Below are 27699 nucleotides of genomic sequence, written 5' to 3' on the forward strand. Positions count from 1 at the left end.
TTCTTCCAATGGTTTTTTTTTAAACAAAAGGGACATTTGCCTTCTTCAAGATTCACCCTCTTTCAAAATATTGGGCCTTCTTAAGGAACTAAATGCATTGAAACTGAGATAATTTCAGGTGAGGTCAATGTATTGCAGAACATATTGCACACTTTAAACAAAAGAGAAACACACCTGAATGTCCTTTTTATTATGTATGTGTCAAGATCTGCTAGAATTCACAACATAATTTCAGGTGTTTAGAGCTATCTCTATATTTGAGATACCATTGTTTTTTAAAAGCAGTCAGTGAATGTAAAAGCAAAACACGTTCAATAGAAATCCCAAACAGGTTCCCCCTTTTTGTCCTTCCTTCTGAAAGGTGTGATCTAAAACTCGGTTGCTAAAAGCCCAGGAGCTATTTTATACTCAGGGCCATTATTTTTGTGGCCAAGTTAGTAAATGAGCAATTGCAAGGGTGGGAAATGTACATAACGCAGCGAGAGCAGGATGTTTTACTGTGTTTTCCAATTCCGTTTTACTCCTTTAGTCTCTTGCATCCCCAAGGAATATTCTGAAGGGGCAATAAAATAAAATGGGTGAAACAAAGCCATAAGCCGGTTAAGTCTGAAAGACATGTCATCTCATCTAAAAAAGAAGAAACGGACCATTTCCACACGTAGAGCTGACAGCAACGCCTGAGCTGGCAATAGCGCTATTCCGTTTGATTTATAGAATAATGGGGTGACAAATGATGACAAAAATAAACTTTTACTGCACTGAACTGCTCCTTTATTTATGAAATTTGGCCAAGTAGTGAAATCTTTTATCTGCAAGTTGTAACATGGAGTGGAAACGAGCGATTATGGTGTGGTAATAGTAATCCAGTGATGGAGGCCGAGTCAGTTGGAAATGGATTGAAGTAAAATAACTACCGCACCATGATAAATGTGAACAGCGCTTTGCTGACAGATGATCTAACAGGTGTTCATAACAACTATATAAGAGGATTTATTTATGGCCAGCCACAGCCGCAGCACTGTAAATCAACTCCAGCAGCTGCACACCACTGAAACCAAGTCCCTGATGGAGGAGCGGTGCAAGAACCCAAAGAACACAATTCACTCCAGAATCATAATCACCAAATAACATTTTTAGGCAATCACACCATACTGCAGGAATCAGAATTACTTTCAATTACTCTCAAGTTAGGTTGCCAACAAACTTTCCTTCTAAAAGAAAACAAAAAGCAGTGACAACAAAAACAAATGCAAAGCCAACACACAGGATAGAGGGGGCTGCAGCATCAAGAAGTAAAGAAAACTAGAGGTATTTTTAAACGCAACTAGAAACACCTTGATTTTCTTTTAAAATTCTGATCAGGACCAAAGTCACAAACCATGGCTTCATTTTTTTGCTGATGTCATCACTTTGAATACAAAGGAATAGCAATTTATTCAGTTTACCTTTCAAGATTCAGGACCAATGCTAAACTCTAACCTGAAACTTGGACATTTAAAATATGGTATGCCTATTGCTTTCTTCTTCACAGTTTATTGGACCTTTGTCCAGAAAAGGGTTATGAAGTGATATAGTAAACTTCAAAAGTTGCCTCTCTGAAAAGGTTGCCATTCTTGGGCAGGTGAACAGCTGCAAAATGAAACCAATGAAATAATTCAAATGTTTGCTTTGAGAACTATCTCTAATATCCAGTGCACTCCAGGCCATGAGTTGCATCTTCCTTTCAGCTGTATGCAAAATTGGATTCACTAGTTTGAAAAAACTACTCTCACTTACAAAACTTATATATGGTTGGCCAACTAAGGCTGAATCCACATCAGGGATGTATTCCACATCCAATGAGCATTATCCCACTACAGCTGGATTCCGCTTAACCACACCCATCCATTTAAATCCAAATACCAATTGGTCTTGAAAGCTACGCAGCCTTCCCCAACACTCAATGTCATCTTTGTATGAAAGGACATTTTCGGCATGTCCATGTGTTCACAGTTTATATTATTTTAGGCCACATGACTTGGCATACATTGGTTAATCAACCAATACCCATTTTTGATTAGCTGTCAATCTTGCCATTCAACTTGCACACCATTGGATCCCCTTCCTTATCTCCCACCCTCCCTCCCAGTGAATGATCCAGGAACCTTCAATGCCATTGACTGGTTCGTTAGATGCTCTCTCTCAATCTCCAGCTACATAAATATTGTGAGACCTGGCTTGTCCAACCTCTAGGTTGCCACCTACTATCCTGTCCTGCCCTCATTATCCTACCCTCCATTTCTAACCTGACCCTGATTGACACAGGGCACACATGTAAAAAAGCTGGGTTTAAAAAAATCTGTGGAGTAAAAAGTGAGTTTTAAAAATCACGATAAAGCTTTAAAAAGCACTTTCTCTTTGAAAATGGAATATGGTGTGTTCCATCATTACTGTGATCGACCTAAGGACAGATCTTTCTGCCTTTTTGGATACAGCCTAAGATTTATTTGACCAAATACCTAGTACTCACTTCCCCTTACCCAACCAAATGCTATGCATTTGTATGTATATTTTAATCAACATCTAGAGTGCTCAGTATACTTATTTTTTACTTTCCCCCCACATGTTGAAGTACAAATTCTTCAATAGTTTATGGCTCTGGACATAAAAGTTTATGGTTCTGGAATACTGCTTATTCAATCCCATCCCATCATTTCCAGAAATACAAATCATCTCAGTAACTTGTACTGGTCTTGCTTTGTGTATAAAGGAAACATTGGGTCACCAACCAACTTTTTTCTAGTAAGTTTTAAAAGTATTGTGCTTTTTAATTGATCCAGAACAAGGCTATTTTGGGGAAAGCAGTTCTCAGTGAACTTCACCATTTACTATCTTGGCTAAGACGGATAGTAGTTGCAGTCCAACAATATCTGAAGGATTATCCTTTGTCAATGCCTGATTGTGATCAAGGTCCTCAACTTTCAAGTCTTTGAATATTTAGACTTCATCTCCCAGACATCTTGACCACCAGTCATATTTCTGGCACTACTTGCGGAGCAACATTTTCAAATCAATGATCTAGAATATTCATGGCTAGAGAGACTGCAACCTGATGACAGAATGCACAAGTTCCGTAGGTTAAAATATTCCTTTCTACATGACCAATTCTAACCAAACCTCTTTGAGGAAGCTAAGCTTGTGGCCTTACCATGCTGGACCAGATTAATTTTTTTAACTTGTTATTCTGTAAGCAGGACTCCCAGCTGCCTGTAGAGGTTCTTAGAGCTTTCTATATTCCTGAGACTCAATTACGTCAGTGCCATTTAATCAGTAGTCAAGCCAGAAAGAGGATAATGTCCATATCAAACCCCTCCTGATTGAGATACACTTGGCCAGAGAACACAACCTATTATTGGCTAATTGACATATTTAATAAATGTTATCTTATTACTCAGTTGGTAACAAGGTTCTTCCCCCTAACAAGGAAGTTAATTACATATAGAAACCTTGTTAACAAAATAATGGGCTCAGGTAGCGTTCATAACAATTTATAGGATAATCTCGTTCCTTGCCAGTGCATACATCCAAAGAGGATTGTTGGCAAGATTTCAGAGAATTTCTGGATAAATGAATTTTGGAGTTCATCTGGTCACCTCTGGTATTTTAGGGGTCTTCAGAACAACGAGCTTATGGAAACTCAGTAGTGCAAGCTGTGTTTTTCACCTAATGAGAAATTTTAATAGTTAACAAATATGAGCCAGCTCTTTCTCCAAATGGAGCAAAGGTTCTGCTGAATCTAGGAGTGCTGCTATGTTCTGCACACATCCAATGTCATCCACAGGTATGCCAGGTACTTGCTGTCATTGTTCAACAGTTACACTGTGGACTAGAGCAAAGATGTATTTCTGCCACTGCCTGTTCTTAAGAACTTTTCATGTATTATCTACATGTGTTAATGTCTTATGAGCTATAGATTTGCTGGAAAATTAATGCTGAAGTTGTCAAAGCTGAATTCCATGAACCCCTTATTTAGAAATCTCAAATAATGAACAGCTTTATCCTGTGTCCCGCCCTTTATAGTTAAGTAGGGCATCATAACTCCTTCTCTATGATATACCAATGAGGCATACTCAGGAATTCCCTTTCACAAAGGTTTATTTGTTTCTGTTCATTATATAGTTCAAAGACCTTAAGCTTGTGGAGAAGGATGGTTTGGTGCTGATTCTGGCCCAGTAGAACTACTTCCTAACTGGACAGGGACCTCTACCTATATTTCAGGGATGGATTGATCAATTCTCTTCCTGACTGGAATACAGTTTTTACATGTAACACTGACAAGACACTCTAGTACAGAGTGGTGTCTGCTCAAGATATTTAAAACTGCTTGGCAGGGCAAAAGGGCTAGGAAACAGAGATCCATCAGGTTAGGAGCCAATTCCTTGGGGATGCCTATAGTAGAGTTCTTCCTTGACTTCCTCCTCCCCTCCCTGGGAAAGTCTTTACTCCCAGGGTTCGTTGCAGGCTTTTCCTTATTCCTCGGTTCTGCTTCTTTCTCAAGTAAAGTTCCAAGGCTGGGACAAACCAAACACTCCCTCCATACTCTGACAGCTTTGTCAAATTTTGTGATTACAGTCTCAGACATTAGATTTTAGTCTTAGAAAACCCTCAGTGGAGCACAGTGGATTTATAGAAGTGACTGAATTCCCAGTGCTCCCATCTTGGAAGAAAAGCATAAAAAGAAATATTGTGGTGGTGTTCCAGCGAATCATTATTTTGTTGTTGTTATTCTGTTGTAATCTTTTAAAGCAGTGTTAAAAATCTTACAAAATGCAACAATGAACATCAGTAGATGATGGTGAAGCAGAGTACAAAGATAGGGCTGTGGGCAGCCATGCCTCCCTTTCTCTTGGTTAGATCTGTTACTGGCAGTTGAGGGATAAAGCACCAAACCACATCCTCCTCAGTTATCTAAGATAAGTATTCACAAAGGGTTAGATCCATCTTAAGTTAACTGCATTAAACCCCCACTGAAATCAATCTTCAAAAATCATGATTAACTTAAGTCCTACTGGTTTCAGTGGGAACTAATGGGAATTCAGTATGTTAGTCTGGCTTCAACATAGACAATTTACACTAGGTTTATAACATCCCTTGAGGAAGTATCTTGCTGTTATTCCTCTTCTGTTTTCGATTATCCAATTTATTGAGGGAAGTGACTACTGCTATTCCTATGATATAATTTATAACTCATCAGCGGTAACACCGTGTTCTAAAGTCTCCTGGCTCGCATGGTTACTAACTCATCTCTCCAAATGTAGTATCAGATTGTCCCGGTTGGCATCTAATGAGATTCAAGTTGCCATTATCCCCAGTCTTAAGGACATGTTGCCACTTTCTCTAACTCTGGATTTCTATCTTTCCATGGGTAAGAATCACTCTCATTTTGAAACTGATATTGTTCCATGGCTATTGAAATTGTAACATTTGTCTATTATGCCACTTATCAGACCAATACAATAACAGTACGTTTTTATACTTCTGCACTGAAAGCTAGAAATAAATCCCCCCAAATTAAGATTTTACCTGGAATAATAGTATGAACATTATTGGAATAAGGCAGAGCCATCTACATTGTTTTAATTGGTTTCTATTTGTTTATTGGCTCAGGAGCCCTTGTTGGCTGGGAAGCGATACAGATACTTTAAGTAAACAATTAACTAAATAATGGCAGTATTAGGGCAGCCCCCCACAAGGTTTTAAGATTATCATTTCTTAGGTAGTTGGGGAAGAGAAGAGTGAGGGGAACTTCCACTCTGTAAGTGGCAATGCTGGATTTTAATCTTTACTTTTAAAGTAACAGTGCACTCAGAGACCGTCTCATGTACAGAGAAACTTTATATGAAGATGAAGTCTTGAAACCGAAGGTGCATGGTTGGGTAAGTAATGAAGTTCTGTGCTAGGCAGAATTGAGAGATATCCCACCTTTAAACCCACAATACAGTCAAAACAGAACACCTGGGGATTTAGGCCTGTAAAATCACACTAAAGTATTGTTTCCCCAATACAGCAAGATGAAAAATTAAGAAGCAAAAAACTAATAAGTAAAAACCTTGACAAAAACAACTGAGAATTTTTAAAAGTAGGAATTTCAACCATAAACGAAGAGCTAATTATACAACTAAAATGTAATTACCTTATAAAAGACAAAAACAAAAAATATTTGAAAACCAGTGTTACACATGGTTCTTGGCAATTCCTTCCCTTCCATAAAATACATATTACAGAACCATATACTGTAAAAGATAAGAGATTCTCCAGTAATACTAAGGTTGAATAGCTACTTTTTATTTTTATTTTTTTTTAAAAGCTCCGTCCAATAAAACAGAAATAAGGGAATTTATCATAAACATGACTTTATTAGAATCCGAGTTTTCAGAAAATAGTGATTATGGCAGTTGTGGTAAACAGTTGGATGCTCAAGAACGGAAAGATATAGTAGCTGGTCAATAAACACTACAAAATTGCATTTGTCTCCATCTGCCTCTGCATCCAGCAAATCCAGTCTTATGAAAGTACATGATGTAGTATATGCTACTAATTTCTGCAAAATTTATTTTACTCTTTTGATTTTAGCACTCCTTGGTCTGTTCTTATTTTTATGAAATACATGTTGGGGGGAGGGTGAATATGATGAAAAGAGTAACAAGCTAAGTCTCCCCCCTGCCCTTACAAATAACATTTAAGAATGTAGCTGACAGAAAAATACATGTTTCTTTGGTTACAAAACAGGAAAAATGCAAAGCACTTGCATGTGTGATAGATGCACACCATAGCATTCTAAAACAGGAGACAAGAATGTCAAGAGTGTATTCTTCCCCCAATGCCAGATGGAAAGGCTATTATTATAAATGAAAGGCAGCAGTAGTGGATGCCAGGCACTTTTGTTGTGTGCCAGATTCTGAAGTCCAGATGTAAGCAGGTTACCCCTGGGACAGGACAGGCTTCAGTTCCCGCAGCAGCATAGAGCCAATCACTGTTTTCTCGGTGTTTATGATGAGCTGCGCTGTAGACCCTTCCTCCAGCTCCACTGTGACTAGCATCAGTGACCCGCTATGCACAGTTTTAGCTGCAAACCTAGAGATGAAAACAAAATCCGTTTACAACCTTACAGAAAACAAAAAACAAGTGTCATGTTTTGACAAAAGTTTAACAAATGTAAGTACCATTTCCATAACAGAAAAAGTTCTTGCAACCGACTGCAACATTAATTCACTAATACTATATAAAGACATCCTGCAATCTAAATATACTTTAGAAAGAAAAAGTTAAAACATACTGAAAAAGCAAATTAGTTAGATTCATGGGTCTTTAGATTTAGCAAACAAACTTGTCCTGTTCCTTGGCTACTTCAAATGATAACAAGCCAATCCTATGATCTGCATCAAAAATTAAAGGGCTAACATTTTGTAGACATACACATTTCCAAATATGCTTCAAGGAAATGGTCATTCTTCAATACAGAGCCCCACATATTAAATGAGAAGTTCTCTAAATTAACATTTTTTATATTAAAAAATCAAATTATTAATATTAAATACACTTTATTGTATGAAATATATTATAACAACTTCATGTAATTTAAGGCAACTTCAGATCTAATCCCCCATTACTAAATTCCACGACATGAAAAACTGACTCATTACACAGAATTAAAAGCAAAACTAGTCTTTTAAGCACTGCAATCGACTGAAAAGCCATTTTAGAGACAATGAACTTCTGTCACTCTGCTTAATTCATTCTGCATGCACAGCCAAGCCCCAGAGACTGGAAAGGAAAGGGATGACTATAACCTATCCTTCCATCTTGCACAAAGCATACCACCCCCATTTTAAAAAAAGAAAGAAAAAGACCCATGGAGTCCAACAAAGTTGCTGCACATGGACTTTTGAAAACACTAACAAGTGTAGAGCAGGTCTGTGACCCCACATGACCCCACTTTGCAGGGCCAATTCCCTCTTCCCTTTCTGAGTGACACGTGTCTGAATCAGAGCCATCTGCCTCAATTTGCGCAACATCTTCAGCCACAATAGGACCCAGTTAGCCCTGACAGCAGCTCACAATACATAAAAATAAAACTGCTGGGCTGACAGCACACCATCAGCTATTCAAGAACAAACCAACTGGTCAGTGTCTCATGTCTGACAATTAGCATGGGTCTTGCACAGCGCCTCCTGGGCCCCTTAGGGATCTGTTTAATTACCATCAACATAAAAGAGGGAGTTTATCAGCAGATACTCAAAAAGCTTCACTCCAGACTTAATTAAAATATTAGCTTCTTCAGCAGGAAACAGATTCCCTTTAAATGAAAAGTAATTTCTCTCCCCCCTCAAAATAAATAAGCATACCAATTTTAAAATCTTGTAACACATTACACTAATTTGGCAAACAGAAGTTACTCTTAAATATCACTCTTTATAGGTCAATATATTTCTTTTCTTTAAGTAAGATACACAGTTTACAACCTTTACACATGCCCTTACCACAAACCCTGGCCAATTGCTTCAATGATCCTATTTAGTTTTTTTTTTATCAAAATGTTAAAATCTATAGTTTTGCTCATCAATTTGGAAAGACTGCAAACATGTAAACAATATCCTTATTAGTCTCTTTATTTGTTTAACACTCATCCTGGGAGTACAGAAGCAAGATATGCCTGAATTCACCCAATAAAAGCTCTAGAGTTGGAGGTGCCATGGTTTTGCATAGCCCCAAGGCTAATTTTGCTCCTGTTCAAGTCTAAACTGCAAGTGATATAAAGTCAATGTTATTATAAAAGCAAACAAACCCCAAAGGCACGATGGGGGTCAATTCTGGCTGGGTGCCTCTGCAAGTCACTTTACCAATTGGGAAAGGAAAAAAATAGTTTGAAATGTATACCTCAGAAGTCCTATTTAAAAAGAGGATTCTACCATCAGGAACTAAGAAGTCAGTAAAGGCTTTCTTACACCAGCTGCTATAACATTGCTTTAGTGTCTAAGGGGAACAAATGTTGAAGCCACTTACTGAAATCAGATGAATAGTAGAATCGCGTAGGGCACTACACTGTTACAAAAAAACCTTGCCCTAAACCAAACAACCTATTTGAAACATAAAGCAGGAGTGGTCACAAATAATTATGGGGTGAGGGAAGTCAACACTTCTTTCCTAATATCTGAAACACTAACATAGTTAGATCTTCAAAATCCAACCCTTAAAGGGTTGGGGGTAACCCAGTTTTCCAAGCATTGTTCTAGTTCAATTAAATATAAAGCAAAGAGAGGTCTATATTTTGTTCTTCCTTTTGAAACGAAAAGGGAATGATATCAATGAGGAATTGAAAGGTATCTGTTTGTTCACATATGTGCCATATAGGCTGGTTTATTCTAGATATCAGATATTGGTGTGTGTGTGTGTCTGTGTATCTGTGTTGGGATTGTAAAATTGTGTACGTACTTTTTCTGTATGATATGATACCCCCCCTTGCCTTGTTATATACAACAACGGCAGGACCAGGTTTAAAGTAACAACTATGATCTGATACAGTTTATCTGTAGTCTACTTAATAAACACTATTGAAAAATGTGCGTGAAATGTATTGATGTGACAAGTCTGGATGTGAATTATCATACTCTGGAGGAGGAGAAAATCTGTCATAAAGTTGAGAATGCATGGTATGGAAAAAAAGTAACCAGTGTCTTCTTCTGAAGAAAACTGATGGAAGTTCAGGACAGATAAATGAAACACTACTTCATACAGTGTTTAAGAGATAATCATGATCAATTGGACAATTTTAAATGGGATAAGGCTATCAAAATTTATTAGGTATATATTATGTCCAGTATCAGAGATGATAGTATTGTAGGCATCAGTTGCTTGGCAAGATGTAGGCCACTGTGGTTGGACAAGATGGGTCTTGAATATGGTTTATCCTGGTTGTTTTTCGGAATGTCTCTAATGAAGATGCTGATTTAATAGATGTCCATATTATGAATGAATACACTGAACCAACCAATTTATTTTTTACCCATTTAAGGAACATTTATTTATTAATTTTTGGATAAATATCACTATGACTGGCAAAAAGCCCGTCTCTTTTCAACAATAATAATAATAATAAACAAAAGTAAATGCTCTTCCCTCTAGATCTAACTAAGCTGCTAAAGGCTAATAGTCATGATGGCTGCACATTGCTTGCAGTAACAGAGGTAGTGTGCTGCTCAATAGAGGTTGCTGGGAAACAATGGGGAGGAGTGTTAATTGTGTGTTTGTCCGGCTTGTAGGCTTTCTATAACCATCTGGCTGGTGACTGTGAGAACAAAATACTGGATAGATTAGCTTTTAGTCTGATGTAGCAAAGGTTTTCTCCCATTCTCATGTTCATAAAAAAGGTATCAGCCATAGCAGCATACATTGCTTCATAATTTTCTCAGATAGCTATGGGGATCCAACTATGACAAAACCAATTCAAAAGCAATATATGCAACAAAGCAATATCTAGCACAATATGGTCATTCCATAGTCTAGGCCCAGTAGCCTAAAAAAGCAAAGTAATGATCACAAACTTTTAAGCACAGTAATAACCACAAACTTTGCTCTTGCAATATGCATCTGAAAATTTTAAAGGTGTAGAAATTTGATATTTTACAATAAAAACGTTAACACTTAAAAGAACAGCCTCCAACAAGTTTTAAATGTGCAGAGTTACCACTAAATCCGTATTTCAAACTATAATAATCATCATCATCATCATCATCATAACAATAATATTTTATTTCTAGACCACCCTCTCTCCCTGTAGGGACTCAGGGTGGTTTACATATATATAAATCAGACAAACATTCAGTGCCATGCTTAAAAACACACAACAGTAAAAAAAAAAAATGAACATTAAAAAATTATTATCACAAAGAATTAAGATTAAACTGAATAACTAGCACTACAATATGCTTTCTGTTTCTAATAGTCTTGTTTCTAGTTCTTTGCAATCTTCAGTTCAATTTTATCCTCTCTTCAGATTTGCTAGTCACCAGAACTTGTTACAATGGTTCATTCATACTAAAACCATTCCCCCCTACCCTGTACATGCAACCTTCAATTGCTGCCTGATGAAGCAGACAGAATCCTATTAGTAAGAAAGACGATCACAAGATGCAATGCCCAGCCCAAGCTATACAAAAATAATTAGCCCAAAGTTGACAAATGTGCAATGAAGTTGCACAATTAATGTGTGTAGGAAATGTTCAGAGAATTAGTCTTCTAATCCCAAAGACTGGAGTGAAAGGCCGGTATAAGGTTTTTGCATGGTGTTAGGGCAAAACCTATGAACACAGCACAAACCAATCCAGGGATCCCATAAGATTCTCAATGCAATCAAATTAGGAATTATGTATGATATAAAAATACAGATTGAGTATCTCTAATCTAAAATGCTTATGTTCAACAATTTTGGATTTTTTTCCAGGTTTTGGTATTTGCATCTGTGGTGGCGCAGGCTGGTTAGCAGCCAGCTGCAACAAATCACTCTGACCAAGAGGTCATGAGTTCGAGGCCAGCCCGTGCCTGTTTCTGTCTCTGTTCTATGTTATGGCATTGAATGTTTGCTTTATATATGTGCAAGGTGATCTGCCCTGAGTCCCCTTCGGGGTGAGAAGGGCGGAATATAAATACTGTAAATAAATAAATAAATAAAATATCTTGTAGGTGGGATCAAGTTTAAACGTGAAATTCATTTAAGTTTCATATATGCCGTATACAATTAGCCTGAAGGTAATTTTATACAATATTTCTGATAATGTTGTGTATGGAACAATGTTGGTGTACATTAAGCAAAAGTGTCACTTTCTCACCTACACAATTTTAGGAGTGTTTTGGATTTCAGACAACAGCTGTTCAACTTGTATATAAACTTTAGGGAAGGTTATTTTTATATTGTTTATATATGTTAGCAAGGAAATAGGGAATGTACAATCTTATGTTTCTCTTCTAATGTTAATGTTCAGAGATGGGAAGGTGCTTATTTCTTTGTGGAGTCTCTTCTTCAAATTTCTGTCCTGGCCTACTTTTAATTTTGTTTTAAATGTAAAACCTGTAGTTCTACCTCTAGTTGCCAATTCTTCCTATCTATCTATGTTGGTCAAATTCAGCCCTGGGTACAATATGTGTATATGCCTTTACGTTGTCTGTCAACTTACGGTGACTCCATGGATTATTCACAGGATTTTCTTAAACCAAAATCCATAAAAGAACAACATTTTTATTAGGGATATCTTGCTGAATGGCCCAAATGGCTACCCATGAATATGTTTCAATAACTTTTCTTAAGCAGGGAATACTTGGAGGTGGTTTTGTCAGTTCCTTCCTCAGCAATAGAGCCTACAACACCTGGTATTTGTTGGCAGTCTCCCATCCAAGTACAAACCAGGGCTGACTTGCTTAGCTTCCAACATCAGATAAAATCTGGGAACATACTACTACTAATATATCAGTGCACTGTTCTTTTAGTCTGAAAATATAGTTGCTCTGATTTAACACTCAATTCAACCAGGGCACTGAAAGCTGATAACATGTATCTAAAGGATTAATTCAAATCTTTGGGTATGACATGGCTCCCTCCACTGAAATGTACCACAATATAAGCAAGACAGCTACATGGAGAATCTTAAGCATAAAAACATCAGCTTAAAATGTCCATATTTTTAACAATACAACCCCCCCCCCCCCATTTGTCTTTTATCAAAAAATTACAGTCATTTTCCATTTTAATATGTTATTTATTTTAATATGTTATTTATATTACTCTGACATTTTTTCTCATTAAAAAGGATTGGAATCTGTTATTTTTGTACATCCCTGTTAAAAAGACAACCTAAGAACTTAGTGGAATTGTTTACTTTTCATTTGAGAAAAGCATTTCAATTGGAAAACTAGGCATATAGGTAAAAAAGTCATTTTGCACAATGAATCCAAAGTGGCTTAATGTGAGACAAAATTGGTTTACAGACATGAACTGCATCCTGCTAAAGCACTGGCGCATATAAACCTTTTTATTTCCACTACAAAGAAGTGATCAACATATTTTTGCTTTATAATTTCAGATACAGAAGCAGTGCTGTCCTCTAGTGGACAGGAAACAGGTTGGTAGTAAAATTACTTTAATTCACTTAAATATCCTAATAGCACACATACACACAGGAGAAATGTCACATTGCTTTTATGTAAACGATATTTGGATTTCAGAAATCCATAAGCAATAAAATTATGCAAAGGTTATAATCTAATATTTAGCAGACAATGTTTTGAAACATAGATGAATGAAAGAAATAAAATCAAAATATTTTGGATGCATTTTCCCCACCTCCACATTAAAATGTATGGGGCAAAGTATTTAAATCACACCAATGGCCATAATAATAATAATAATAATAATAATAATAATAATAATAATAATAATAATAATAATAATAATAATAATAATTCTTTATTTATATCCCGCTTTTCTCCCACAAAGACTGTATTTTACAAACACAGTAAAAATACAATACAAAATCAGCAGAATCAAATCACAAATACAGAACATAATACGCAATCACTAAAATGTAAACACAAATAAACATCACCATTGAAATATATTAGATAATGATCCATTTTCAGAGCTCTAAGTTTTCTATATTTAGAGGAAAGATATACAGAGTATTTCCTTAAGAAGAAATGGAAAAAATGTCCTGTTGCTTTATTAATTACAGGAGGACTGGAAGGCCATAGGTTTCAAACTGGATGCTCATTAACTATCTCAAAAAATGTTTGAAGGTCATTATTGACTTTAGAAGTCAAGTATAAGGAAGGTAATAACAATTACCACATTTAGGTAATTTGAAATCGGAGTGGCATGATGAAAAGTGTCTAATTTCCGCATGGATATATTTTAGCTAGACCCACTCAACATTCGGTTCAGAAACTGTGAAGGGAAATTGCTAACAAATTTACGTAACAGAACTAATGTCTAAAAACAGGCTGCTAATACATTTTAGATTAGCATATTTTAATACTGTAATCACAACAGATTCCCAGTTAGCCGGAAATGAAGCTACCAGAATTCTCAACCACCAAATAATATATTACTTTAAATAAAAATGTTTTTATAATAAAATTTAATAGGCCTAATACTATCCCCCATACAACCAGAAACTACATTTATCTGGAACCTACCAATCCCCAAAGGTGTCTTTACTGTATAATATTACAATTCTGGAATTCCTATGAACAGCTGTAAGGACCTTCACAAGATTACTAGATACCCCTTGATTTCAAACTATGTTACTACATACTCTAGTAGCATGATAGGAGGGCACAAGGACAGGTTACTTACCTGTAACCGTGTTTCTTCAAGTGGTGCTCTGTGAATCCACACATATGGAGTTTCTGCACGTGCGCAGGCTCCAACGGAAAGCTTCCTAGCTATGATCTTTCAAATTTTGGAGGTAACCCTGCCCATTCCTCCAAGGGTATAATAGGAACCCTGGTTCCGTGCTCCACAGTTCCTTCACCGCAAAGGCAGCTAGAAAGGGGGAGGTTTGCATAAGAGGGGAGAATTTGTGTGGATTCACAGAAGACCACTTGAAGAAACATGGTTACAAGTAACAACCTGTCTTTTTTCTTCATGATCTCTGTGAATGCACACATATGGAGACTAGCAAGTTAAGGTACAGGTTGGCAGGGCATACGCCAAACCCACACCAAGTAATGCAAAAAAAAAATCTTTCTTTATTGCACAAGAGAATAAACACATCAACCGTGGTAGTGCATTATAGCAGCCAAATCTGGATGAGCCCGGATATGAACAATGCACCTTAGGCTCCTTACCTGTAGGGGAAAATGGCCTTGTGGAGGCAGTGCAGTAGCAAAGTGCTACTGCACTGCACTTTTATCAAGTCACTTCTGACATGATAAAAAAAACTTAGCCTTAAGGTTACCAGGCTACCAGTGTCACTTGACTGGTCAAAAGCAAGACAAGAGACATGTTTTATGTTTTTTTTAAAAAAAAAATGATGAAGGGGAAAAAAGTTTAGTTTTAACTTTTTTCCCCTTCATCATTTTTTTAAAAAAAAAAACATAAAACATGTCTCTTGTCTTGCTTTTGACCAGTCAAGTGACACTGGTAGCCTGGTAACCTTAAGGCTAAGTTTTTTTTATCATGTCAGAAGTGACTTGAGAACATATTGCAAGTTGCTTCTGGTGTGAGAGAATTGGTCATCTACAAAGACGTTGCCCAAGGGACGCCCAGATGTGATAGCAAGTCTCCACAAGCTAGAGTTGACTGACAGGAGCTCACCCTGGATTCGAGCCAGAAATCTTCACGTCAACAACTCAATTATAAGGTCAGCAGTTCAGCCGGCACAAAGGTTTAACCCGTTGTGCTGCCACAGCTCCCAAGTGATATTTGTTAACAATAAAGAACAGTTCCATGACTGAGTCCTTGTCTTGTGTAGAGATGTATTGGGCAAAAGTTATTGAATCAGGCCACATAAGAGGAAAGGACTGATCTCCCAAATGCAGTGTCTGAGTAAGATCTGGGGTCTAATCTGTAATTAGACACAAACGTCATTGGGTTGTCCCATACAGAAGTCCTACAGATAGCATCCAGTGGGATTCCTTGAAAGAAAGCCATGGAGGCAGCTAGGCCCCTTGTGGCTTGAGGTCGGACCGAGATGGGGGAGGTCAATGACGTGGATGCTGCGTCAATGATGCTGGAGAAGGCCTATGTTGCTGAGGATAGTTGTGCTGGTTGTATTGACGAAACAGTGTTGGTTCCAGTGAAACTTCTGCGGTTGGGCCTGCAGTTGCATTCCACACTTCGCCACTAGCAACTTGAAGTACTGCTTCGACTTCAATTTGTTGTCGATGACTGCATTAAAATAGTTTGATGGCAACAAAAAGAACGTCTCCGATCACCTGACGGGATGCTGTTGAAAGACCCAAGCAATGCAGCCATGCATGTCAACTTATTGCTATTGCATGGACAATAATTTTGCTCTCTGTGTCGGCCGGGTGTTTTGACATGCAACTCTTATTGAAGTGTTGAGAGCACAGCTCAATTTTCCTTTGAGAGTTTGGCGTGGAAGGATTGTGCCTTCTCCCAGAGTATATGCTAATTGGCACCTGTGCAGGCCCTGTAGTGAGCAAGGATGCACTGGAATAGAATTTGCAGCCCACTGCATCAAACCTTTCCCCCTGTCAGCGGGTGTAGTGGATTGCTTTCCTGAAGATTGGGATACCTCAATGACCACCGAATTCAGGTCTAGGGGAGTGCTTGAGCCAGTCTTGCCCATCGTTGTTGGATCTACATCAGGCTTCGATGTGCTTCAAAGTAGGTGGTATCGAAGACAGGTTCATTCATGAAGCTTGAATGACTTCAAGGAGGTATGGCAGGAAAGGCAGAAGGCTTGCCGGTGGAGCTTTTTGAACACCAGGTCTGTCACTGTCTTTGAGGTCTGTTTTATTTCCATACCCAAGGCATCTGCCATGTGGATCCTCTGGTCAGACAAAGCTCTGAAATTATCTGTCAGGGATGGGGAGTCGATGCAGTAAGCCTCCAGGTTTGGAGAGAGGTCTAGGCCCAGCAATAGGACAGACTCGGAGTGGATAGATTCCACAATGTCCTGGTCAGGTTCCTCCTCTTCCAACTGGTGTGTTGAGGAGGAGGCAATGGCACTGCTGGGAAGGATGGTCTCCTGGAGGGTGCTACTGGAGCCTCCAGAGCTCTCGGGGGGGGGGGGTCGACATTCTCGAAGCCTGCTTTGATGCAAAGCCTTGCGATGTCCTAGCGAGGGGAGCAGTTTGCCTGCCTCTTTCTGGTTGGCGGTCGGACCTGATTATGCATGACTTGGGGTAGTAGCAGTTGAGACAGGGCCCAGATGACTGTATGGGTAGAGCGGGATGAGGAGTCTTGGATTTCTCTATCTGAAAGCAGTTCCACTACCGAATCCAGTGATGGACGGATGCGTTGGGCTGGCTGAACGGAGGGTGAGGATTGATGGGATGAAGTTGCCGACAATGAAGCTTGGCCCCTTCTACATAAGGATGAGGCTTGCTGTACCTTATTCCTCTTAGCCACAGCTTGAGTTTGTGTACCAAGCTGTGATTTGAGAGATTTTCCTGGGGTCGGAGGTATTGAGTGGGAGGCAGATTGCGCCAACCCCCATGCCTAAGCCCGCCTTGATTCTTTGTGAGTCTGCTTGAATGTGATCTGTATCGACAATGTCAAAGGCGGTGTTACCATGATCGAATGGGTCGATCGCGCTGAGGCCATGGAGCTCAAAGGGGGCTTGGGTGGCATCGGGCAGGCAGGCTGGCTCCTGGTGAGGCTAATCAGTCTCAATGTCTTTGATGCTCAGGAAAACTTGGAGCCCTTAGAAACAGCCGAGGTTCTTGATGGAGCCAGAGATGGCGCCGAGGTTGAGGGGGGCATTGAAGTTGAGGGGGCTAAGGACTGTTGGTATAACAGCACCTTTAGCCTTGCCACCCTGTTCTTTCTGGCTTGGGCCATGAAAGCTTGGCAATGGCGGCAGGAGCCAACAACATGGCCTTCTCCAAGGCAGAGCAGGCACTCTGTGTGCTCATCTGAGTCCGGGATCTTCGATGCACACTGAGTGCAACGCTTGAAATGAGTTGTTGAAATCTCTACGTAGTTCCAAAGAGAGATGCGCGGTGGAGAAAAAGGAACAGGGGAGCATGGAGCCAGGCTGCCTTTTATGCCCTGGGAGTAGTGGGCACCAAAATTTGAAAGATTATAGCTTGGAAAGCTTTCCGTTGGAGCATTCAGAGAAGATTTTTTTAAAAATCATTTTAATTAGACCAGATGTATAGGAACTTCTGGACTCTGAATTGAAGACACCAGCAGAATTTCTCTGCTGCTTCTGTGTAGCCTCTAAGATCCTGACAACCCTCTGATAAATGGTACCCTCTCCTCCTACATAACCATTCTTGACTGGCATTGCTGAACTTTAGATGTCTCAGTGAAGCCTCATGTTTTCATGCACTAATTTAGGAGTTCTTTACATATTCAAGAAATGGTATAAGTGTAACTTTGCCATGAGAATATTTGAAATTTTTGAGTAATCTAAGTGGAGCATATTACAATCTATCCCCTCTGAACAAATCTTAGCAAGAAAACCCCATGATAGGTTTGCCTTATGGTTGCTGTAATTGGAAACAACTTGAAGGAACACAACAACATATTGGAATATGCTCTTAATATTCTTTACATGCAGCAGTCTCTAAAAATGACATAGGAAGCTAGAATAAATAAGATGCAGCTGAACCACAGAGGCAACCAGCACAATTTCCTATTCTTCTGCATCTAACACTATTTCATGCAAGAAATATAACTACTGTTGCCTGGTGAAGAGCATGATCTTAAGTGAGCATTCAAACCTTTGGGAGCAACAGGGATTCAAAACCACAGAAACAACAGACCACTCTATCCCAAAGAAAATAAAGACTATTTGATATTTGATAGTTAAGGTACACAAGAAGTCCCCTGTGTTGTTGGGCAGTTGTATTGCAGGATACAGGTGGAGAACTGACTGTATTGCACTTAAAATAGTATCTCCAAAGACAAAACATCCATGTTGGGATGAATAAACATTTGTTATATACTACTACTACTACTACTACTACTACTAATAATAATAATAATAATAATTTTGATTCTGTAGCCTACTTGTCGATGGATGTCCAGAATCGGCAGCATCCACTGCAGTCCGTTTTATCCTGGGCGACAACTGAGCCAGTATAGACTTCGTTTTGGTTTTTTTCTCCATAGTGCTAATGAGTTAGGTGCTTTTAGTTCCACTCCTCAGCTGAGACCTCTCTGGCTTGGTTGGACCTGCTGGTAGTTACACTACCGCCAGCACAGCTCTCAGCATCCTTGGAACAGTTAAGCCCCCCCCCCCTCCATGACAAGGTGGCATCTATGGGGGCGCATCATCCGAAAATACATCACACAGTCCTAAATGCTTGGGAAGTGTTTGCCTTGGGATTTAGTGATACGAAATCCAGCATATATATCTAATTTGCTGTGTCATACTGTGTCTTTGTGTCAATAATAATTCTATTTCTTACCCGCCTCTCCTTGTGGCTTGATGCGGGTTACAGGATAATTAAAACACACAAACACTGTTAAAATACCACAAATTAAAATGTATTTCTATAAAATATAATAATAATAATAATAATAATAATAATAATAATAATAATAATAATAATAATAATTTTATTTTTATATCCCGCCACCATCTCCCTGAAGGGACTCAGGGCGGCTTACAGATGGCACAAGGTGCCTAAAAACAAACATAAAGGTGAACACAATATAAAATACAATAAAATACAACACATGCAGCATATACAACATCAATTCAGTAGAGCTTTCTGGCTGCAAATTCTAAATATCTCCCCTAAACTGCAAACATGGACCTATGACAGTTGAAGTGAAATCACAGTGCTATAATTGCGTAGTATGAAATTGCCCAAGAACACACACAAAAAAACACTAATTTTTGAACTATAGTTTTAAGAATCCCTGGCAATGCATATTTCATTATACTCCAAAAGTAATTTTCCAAATGTCCAAATGTTTGTTTTAATTGGGTTACCAAACGCAGGCTCTAAATCATTATTGCTTATGGTAAAAGCCTTATTTTGGTGCTCCAAGAAAGGCATATTAAAACATATTTCTATAAAATATGTATTAAAATACACAAAGCGTAGATTAAACAAAGAACACATGTTTAACATTCATGTTTAAAAACTGTCTAGGTAGGCCTGTCAGAAGAAATAAGCCTTTAGGTGGTTTTTAAATTCTGCCAGTTCATTTAGCTATGGAGCTCTTCTGGCAGATCGTTCCACAGTCTTGGGGCGGTCAATGAAAAGGTCCTCTGGGTGATGATCGCCAGTCAGGTTCTGGTAGACTGAAGAAACTGCCCCCCAGAGGACCTCAGTGTGCAGAGCGGATTGTATGGGAGAAGATGATTCTTTAGGTAACCTGGACTCAAATCAAGTTAACCATGAGCCAACAATGTGATGCGGCAGCTAAAGAAGCCAATGGGATTTTGGCCTGCATAAATAAGAGTATAGTGTCTAGATCCAGGGAAGTCATGCTACCCCTCTATTCTGCCTTGGTCAGACAACACCTAGAATACAATTTAAGGGAGATGTTGACAAGTTGGAATGTGTCCAGAGGAGGGCGACTAAAATGATCAAGGGTCTGGAGAACAAGCCCTATGAGGAACAGATTAAAGAGCTGGGCATGTTTAGCCTGCAGAAGAAAAGGCTGAGAGGAGACATGGCTGCCTTATTTTGAACCAACTGGAGTTTCCGAACTTAGTGCAAAGGTAACCCATGCACTACCATCTTAATGTCTTCCTAATCTAGGAAGGGGTGCAACTAGTGTCTCAGCCGAAGCTGATAGTAAGCACTCCTGACAGTTGCATCTACCTAGGCTGACATTTGCGAACACAGTCTTTCAGGGGGAATGTAACCCCATCCAGAACTGGTTGACACACCTCCATCCCAAGATTAGGACTCTTGATGGCAAGCAGAGCCGTCCCTAGGCAATTTTCAAGAGTAGGCGAAGAGAATATTTGCGCCCCCCCCCCCAAACCGATCGCTGCAATACTTCACCTCTGAGAAGGAGGAGGAAGCAGTGGTGGCAGCAGGTGAGGCCTCCTGTAGAGCGTGCATGCCGGCATGCAGGCACGCAAGGCAGGCGCACGCCGGCGTGGGCCCCCCTTCCAGGCAGCGAGCGCACTCTCCAGCCGCTGCAACCGGCAGAAGGAAGCTTCCTTCCGCCGGTTGAGAGCGTGCACACTGCCCAGAAGGCGGGCGCACACCAGCACGCAGGGCAGGCCCGTGCCGGCATGGGCTCGCCTTCCGGGCAGACAGCGCACTCTCCAGCTGCTGCAACCGGCGGAAGGAAGCTTCCTTCCACCGGTTGAAGCAGGTTGAGAGCGCGCACGCCGCCCGGAAGGCCCAGGCCAGCTGGAAGGTGGCACCATCTTGTAGGGGGCGCTGTTGAGATGCTCCCGCATGCGTCTCAACATGCATGCACGCATGCATGCGCGCGCACCCGGGAGCACCTCAACGGCACCCCTTACAAGATGGCGCCACAGGCAAATGCCTAGTTGGCCTGGTGGTTGAACCGCAAGCACCTTTGTTTTGTCTGGATTCAGTTTCAATTTGTGTTTCCTCATCCAGCCCATTACCTCCTCCAGGCATTCATTCAGAGGAGACACTGAATGGATGGAATTACACACTAAACAGATATACCATTCAATATAGAGTGAAAGTATACAGCATGAAATGAATCACCAAGACTGTCCCCAATTACATATTTCCTTTATCTTCTTCTATGTGCTCCTCCCTTGTCTAGTCTTCTTCTATTGCAGGAGCATCAAACTCATTTTCACTGAGGGCCACATCAGCATTACAGTTGCCATCAAAAGGCCATTTGTAATTGTAAGACTGTATAAATGTAACTATGTTGCCCTGGCATTGAAAGCCTTATGGGCCACATAAAATTATGTGCCGGCCTGCATTCAGCCTGTGGGTTTGCGTTTGACACCTGTGCTCTATTGGGACCATAGAATATCCTTCACAACAAGGGGATAATGAGATCCTAAATGATCCCTGTGAACTGGGGGGAATAGAACTCAAAATGGCACATGTCGTATCATGGAAGGGAATGGAAAGTTAATACTACTTTCAATATCATCTCAACTTCTTAAGATGACGTATAAAAATCTGTTTGTGGCCACCTGAAATGGTGGGTATGTGACACCAAAAAAGTGAAATGAGAAGTTTTACACAATTAAAAACATGACTCTAGGTATTAAAAACTGAAACAGGATGAGTTTTCCTTATTCGGAATCCTGAAATTCAAAATACTTCAAAATCCAAAATTGTCTACCTAGAGGGCTAAGAAAGTGACATCTTTGCTTTTTTATTGTTAAATGTATATAAACTTCTAAAACAAGCAAAATACCTACTGTATATACTCATACATATGTTGATCTCATGTGTACATTGAGGAAAGGTTTTGAATAAAAATGTTGTTTTTTTAAAAAAATATGGCCTGTGGATAAGTTGAAGCAGCAATGCCGCCTCAAGGTAGTCATGTCTTCTAACTGTTACTAAGTATTGCTACAGACTCATGGTAGTGATTAAAATGACCACATTGCATGAAGTCTTTTCAAATATGCTTTATCAGTTTGTCTTGTAGAGCAATAGTGAACAAACTGTGGCCTGCCAGGCAGCAATGGACTAAAACTTCATTAATTCCTCACCATTCACTGCACTATCTAGGGCTGAAGGGAACTCCAAACTAACATCACCTTGAGTTCCAGCCCCATTTCAGATCAAATATTGCTTCCCCAAGATACTTATACCACAAGTAGTTTCACAATTTCCACAGAGAAGTCTATTAATTTAAGCACAAAGGTATAAAAAGATATATGCATAATACAATATAGTTGGTTTCCCGGTTACATTTCAATGTGAGACACAATGAATGGGAAAAACTAATGCAATTTAACCTACTATTTTAACATCTTCTTTCTTTTAACAAATTTAATTAAGAACATTATTTAGTTGCGGCCTTGCCCAGCAAAAGAGGCCAATACAAACAATTTAGTTATTAGTTTCAAGAGGTTACATGCAATTCAGAAATAAATCCAGATATGATTGCAAGCTGAGATATTTTACTAACATGATAAGTACAATCTCTTGTGCATTAGCTTTTCACAATACAAAAACAATGGTTTCTCTTTTTAAATACAGTTTGAACATCATTTCTCCAGGTGCTGCGTTTGTTTTAGTCACACCTGTTCAGAGTACATCCCTAGAACCTGTGAACAGGCAGTCTCCAAGTTACAAACATGCAACTTACGTATGACTCATAGTTACAAATGGGAGTGAGACAACAGGAAGTTAGAAAAATCTAGCCCTAGGAAGGGAAATTCACTCCTGGAAGAATTATCATAGGAAAAGATGTCTCCACTGAAGGCCTGTTGTCTAATTCCATCACATACTATTAACAATGAAGGGTTTTTTTTTTAAAGGCAAAGAATATCATCCTCTCCCTGCTATGACAAATTCACTTACCGTATATACTCAAGTATAAGCCGACCCAAATATAAGCCGAGGCACCTAATTTTACCATAAAAACTGGGAAAACTTATTGACTCGAGTATAAGCCGAGGGTGGGAAATGCAGAAGCTTTTGGTAAATTTCAAGAATAAAAATAAAAATAGATACCAGTAAAATTACATTAAGTGAGGCATCAGTAGATTAAATGTTTTTGAATATTTACATAAAACTGTAATTTTAAAATAACACTATCCACCTCTGATTAAATCATTATTCTAACTTCCTTCAATGTACCACTAAATTTGCTTATGTATCCTTTCCAATAATAATAATTTATTTATTTATTTATTGTTTACAGTATTTATATTCCGCCCTTCTCACCTCAAAGGGGACTCAGGGCGGATCACATTGTACACATATAAGGCAAACATGCAATGCCATAACATAGAACAGAGACAGAGACAAACACAGGCACGTGCTGGCCTCGAACTCATGACTTCTTGGTCAGAGTGATTTGTTGCAGCTGACTGCTAACCAGCCTGCGCCACAGCATTATTTAAATAAGGTAAAATAATAAATGTAATAGTAACAATGATAGAGTAAAATAATAAATGTAATAATAATAAATAGATTAAAATAATAAATGTAATAATAATAGAGTAAAATATTAAATTGTAGTAATAGAGAAAAATAATAAATACATTATTAATAATAAAGAATAAAATACTATACGCAGGGAAAAATAAATGTAATAATAATGAGTAAAATAATGAATACAATTATAACAATAGAGTAAAATAATAAATGTAATAATAATAACAATAGAGTAAAATAATAAATGTAATAATAAGTAAAATAATAAATGTAATAATAATAATAGATTAAAATAATAAATGTAATAATAATAGAGTAAAATAATAAATATATTATTAATAATAAAGAGTAAAATGCTATATGCAATAATAATAATAATAATACTAATAGAGAAAAATAATAAATGTAATAATAATAATAAATTGAGTAAAAATACATATATTAATTATAATAAAGAGTAAAATATTATATGCAATAATAATAGAGAAAAATAATAAATTTAATAATAATGAGTAAAATAATGAATACAATTATAATAAGAGAAAAATAATAAATGTAATAATAATAAATGTAATAATAATAATAATAAATGTAACAAAAGCAAAAACAATAATAATCCAATAATCACCATAGATTATTTTAACTACATTATACATTTTGGGAAAAGTGCTGCATGTATCTAAATAAGAAAAAATGGGAAAGACTGACTTAGGAAGGGGGTGGGAAAGGACTGTAAATGAGAAAAACTTGGAATGGGAAGGGGAGTTTGAAAAAAAAGAAGGAAAATTAGGTAGGAAGAGGGTAGCTGGAAAATTTGGACAGATTGGGGAAGGAAGGGGGCAACTGGGGAAGGGGAAAAGATTGAGGTGGGAAAGAAGGCTGGAAACTGGGAAAGGCTGGGAGGTAAAGTGGAGAGAGGGGGCTGGGGAATGGAGATAGTAAAGACTGGGATAAGAAGGGAAAAACTAGAAAAAGGGAAGAAGATTGGGGTAGGAAAAACTGAGGTGGTAAGGGAGGAAGGGGAAAGCTTGGGGAGGGAAATTGCAGGTGCGGGTCCTTCCTTTGGCTCTTTGGAAAGGGTTGCTTGGGAGAGCCACCTGCCTCTTCGATGCCCTCCCCCTCCCCCTCCCCTCCCCCCTTCTCTTCCCTTCCCAGAAGAGAGACCTGGAAAGGGGGGGGGGGGGAATAGAAGTGCAGAGATGGCTGGTTGATCACGGAAGGGGGCGTTTCCTCCGCACTTCCATTCCCCTCTCTGCTTTCCAGGTCTCCCTTCTGGAGTGGGAGGAAGAGGAGGCGACCCCAGGCAGCTGGTGGGTCGCGGGAGGGGAAAGGAAGCAAGGAAGCACGGAGGAGACTCCCACTCCTGCAGTCCCCCAGCTGCCTGCCTGCCTCAATGGCCAGCCCCATTTCTCTCTTCTTCCTTCTTTTCCTTCTTGCTGGCCAGCTGAAGGAAGAGGAGAAAGAAGAGAAGAAGGGGCTGCTGCCGTTGTTTCTCCTTTTCTTCCTTCTCTTCCTGGCCAGCTGAAGGAGGAGGAGGAGGAGGAGGAAGGGGAGAAGGGGCTGCTCCCGCGGTTTCTCTTCTCCGGGGCTTGTCCTCCTCCTCCTCCATGGTCAGCTGGCTTCGGAGCCTCACCTCCAGGCTCCGCTGCAAGCGTGACCCGAATATAAGCCGAGGGCGGATTTTTCAGCCCCAAAAAAGGGCTGAAAAACTCGGCTTATATTTGAGTATATACGGTATGTTGTCATGTGGTATGAGATGCAATAATTACAGTATTTAAACCCTAAAGACTGTCCCTGGACAATCAAGAATAGAGCAACCTTGTTCTTTCTATTTGCTTGATACGTAGCTTTTTCCCCATTTGGATTAGGCAAGCAGAGAGTTCTCTCACAATACTAAAAAGGAAAGGATTTACTCTTAAATCTGATTAAGTTATGATAACCAGATACAACCCATGCTGCTTCTGCAAAAATCTAGGTTGAATATCAATAGAACAATTTAATAGTGTGTCCTTGGCCTTCCATATACTGGTGCCATAGATGATCTAAAGTCTATTAACATTTTTTAAAATCAAATATTTTCTAAATGTTGCTTCTGCTATCCTCTATCCTCCAAAACTAAAATAAAGAAAAATATAACCAGCACTATCACAGACAAACAGAAAACAATTACTTTATAAAAACAAGGCCATAGAGATTGGAAATTTAGTCCTAAAATGAACCAAATAACCCATCTTAAAAAGGAATCTGAATCTTATTGATCACAATTACACAGAATAAGAATACATATCTGACTCCTTCATTCAGTGAAAATTCTTCCTACATTTATGACCATAGCTCCTTTTATGAGAGCTAAACAGTGATTATGAGAACATATCATTGTAAGAAAGTATGAAAGCAAGGGATCTGGTATTTTAAATATAAAAATCAATTTGTACTTAATATATATTTTAATATTATTAGATTTTAAACATTCAAAGAAAAGTAAGTGTTGGGTGAAAACATGACTGGGAAAAGAGAGACAGACATTCAAAGAAAGTAAGTGTTGGGTGAAAACATGACAAAGGCTTGTGCTGGTTAAATCATCACAAGTCAGCTACAAGAAAACCAGCCATTTTAATGGGTCATATGTTTCCTTTTTTTTTTCATCATGAAGATGTAGAATAGGAATTGGCATTTTTAAACTGAGTTTTGTGGTACTTTGATGACTATTTTAGTGACTTTTATTTTGAAGATCTGCAAAATGAAATTATTTCAGCATTGGATCAAGACTGAGGGAGCCCAAAATTCAAATGTCTACTCACCCACAGAAAGCCAACGGGTGACTTTGGATGAGTTACACTCTCTCAAAATTAGAGAAAGGCAATGACAAACCTCCTCTGAATAAACTATTTCCAAGAAAACCTCATGTTAAGGTCACCCTAAGTTGAAGTCTACCACATAATAACAACAAGATGTGTTTGGGATAAGGTTTTCTGTATTGGAACCCTGTACAGAAGCTCATAAATCTTCAAGGTGCAACAACACAGTTCTTTTTTGCTATAACAGACAGAGACAATGACCCACCTGAGAATGTTAACTTTTTCAAGATTCTGAAAAGTTTGACTCTGGATTAAAAACAGCTTTCTGTACTATATTACTAAATTAGTATAAGATACAATCTATTTAAAACCTAATACAGCTTTCTGAGTATATCTTGATAAACTAGGAAAGTGGGCAGTGAAACTAATAGAATGAAATTCACCAGAGATAAAAGTAAAATTCAATATTTAGGCCACAAAACCCAAAAATATAAATATAGGATATGGGATAAGTGGCTTAGCAGTACGATATGCAAAATGGACTTAGGGATTATTGTTGATTGAAAGTTAAATATGACCCAATTATGTGTTACAGTAGCAAAGAAAACAAATAATATTTCAGCATGTACTGGTCAGGTCTAATTTTAAAAAATGTGTTCAGTGCTGGGTGCATTATTTCAAAGATAAAAAAAGCCTAAAGAAATATAAAAGGAGTTGGGCAACCTGTTGGGAAAAAAGAAGACTGAGGAGTGACATGATTGTATTTTTTAAACATTTAAAGAACTGACACAGACAGGAAGGTGCTAACTTGTCCTCTGGCTTCCCAATGGGTGGGCCCAGATTTACCTTACAGAAAGGTAAGTTTCTACTGAGCATTAGACTGACTTCTTGATAGTAAGAGCAGTTCAGCAATGGGAATTAGTTAACTAAAGGTGTTGGGGTCTCTTTCTGGATATCCTTGTTGGAAAATTCCAGCATTCTCTTTCTCCCCTCTTTTATTGTTAAATCAATTAGGGATTTAGATAGGGCAGAATTTCCTGCATTTCTGGGTCCCCCCCCCCCATTTCCTCTTCCTATTAGTTAAAATACATGGGTACAAAATCCGAATAACTACTAGATCGTACGACTCAGGAGATTTTTCAGGGTCATC

The 27699-nt window shown here is 38.6% G+C and overlaps 1 protein-coding gene across 1 annotated transcript in view; it reads right to left on the minus strand.

The window, feature by feature from the left end:
* Window positions 1-6375: 6375 nt before the first annotated feature.
* Window positions 6376-27699, minus strand: part of ap3b1 (adaptor related protein complex 3 subunit beta 1) — a 190125-nt gene continuing 168801 nt past the window's right edge. The window contains exon 27 of the mRNA XM_008102923.3: window positions 6376-7113. Coding sequence (XP_008101130.2) covers window positions 6960-7113 — 154 coding nt within the window. The 3' untranslated portion in view covers window positions 6376-6959. The remainder of the gene's footprint in view (window positions 7114-27699) is intronic.

Source organism: Anolis carolinensis, chromosome 2 (assembly GCF_035594765.1).
Source record: "Anolis carolinensis isolate JA03-04 chromosome 2, rAnoCar3.1.pri, whole genome shotgun sequence".
NCBI classification, from domain to species: domain Eukaryota; kingdom Metazoa; phylum Chordata; class Lepidosauria; order Squamata; family Dactyloidae; genus Anolis; species Anolis carolinensis.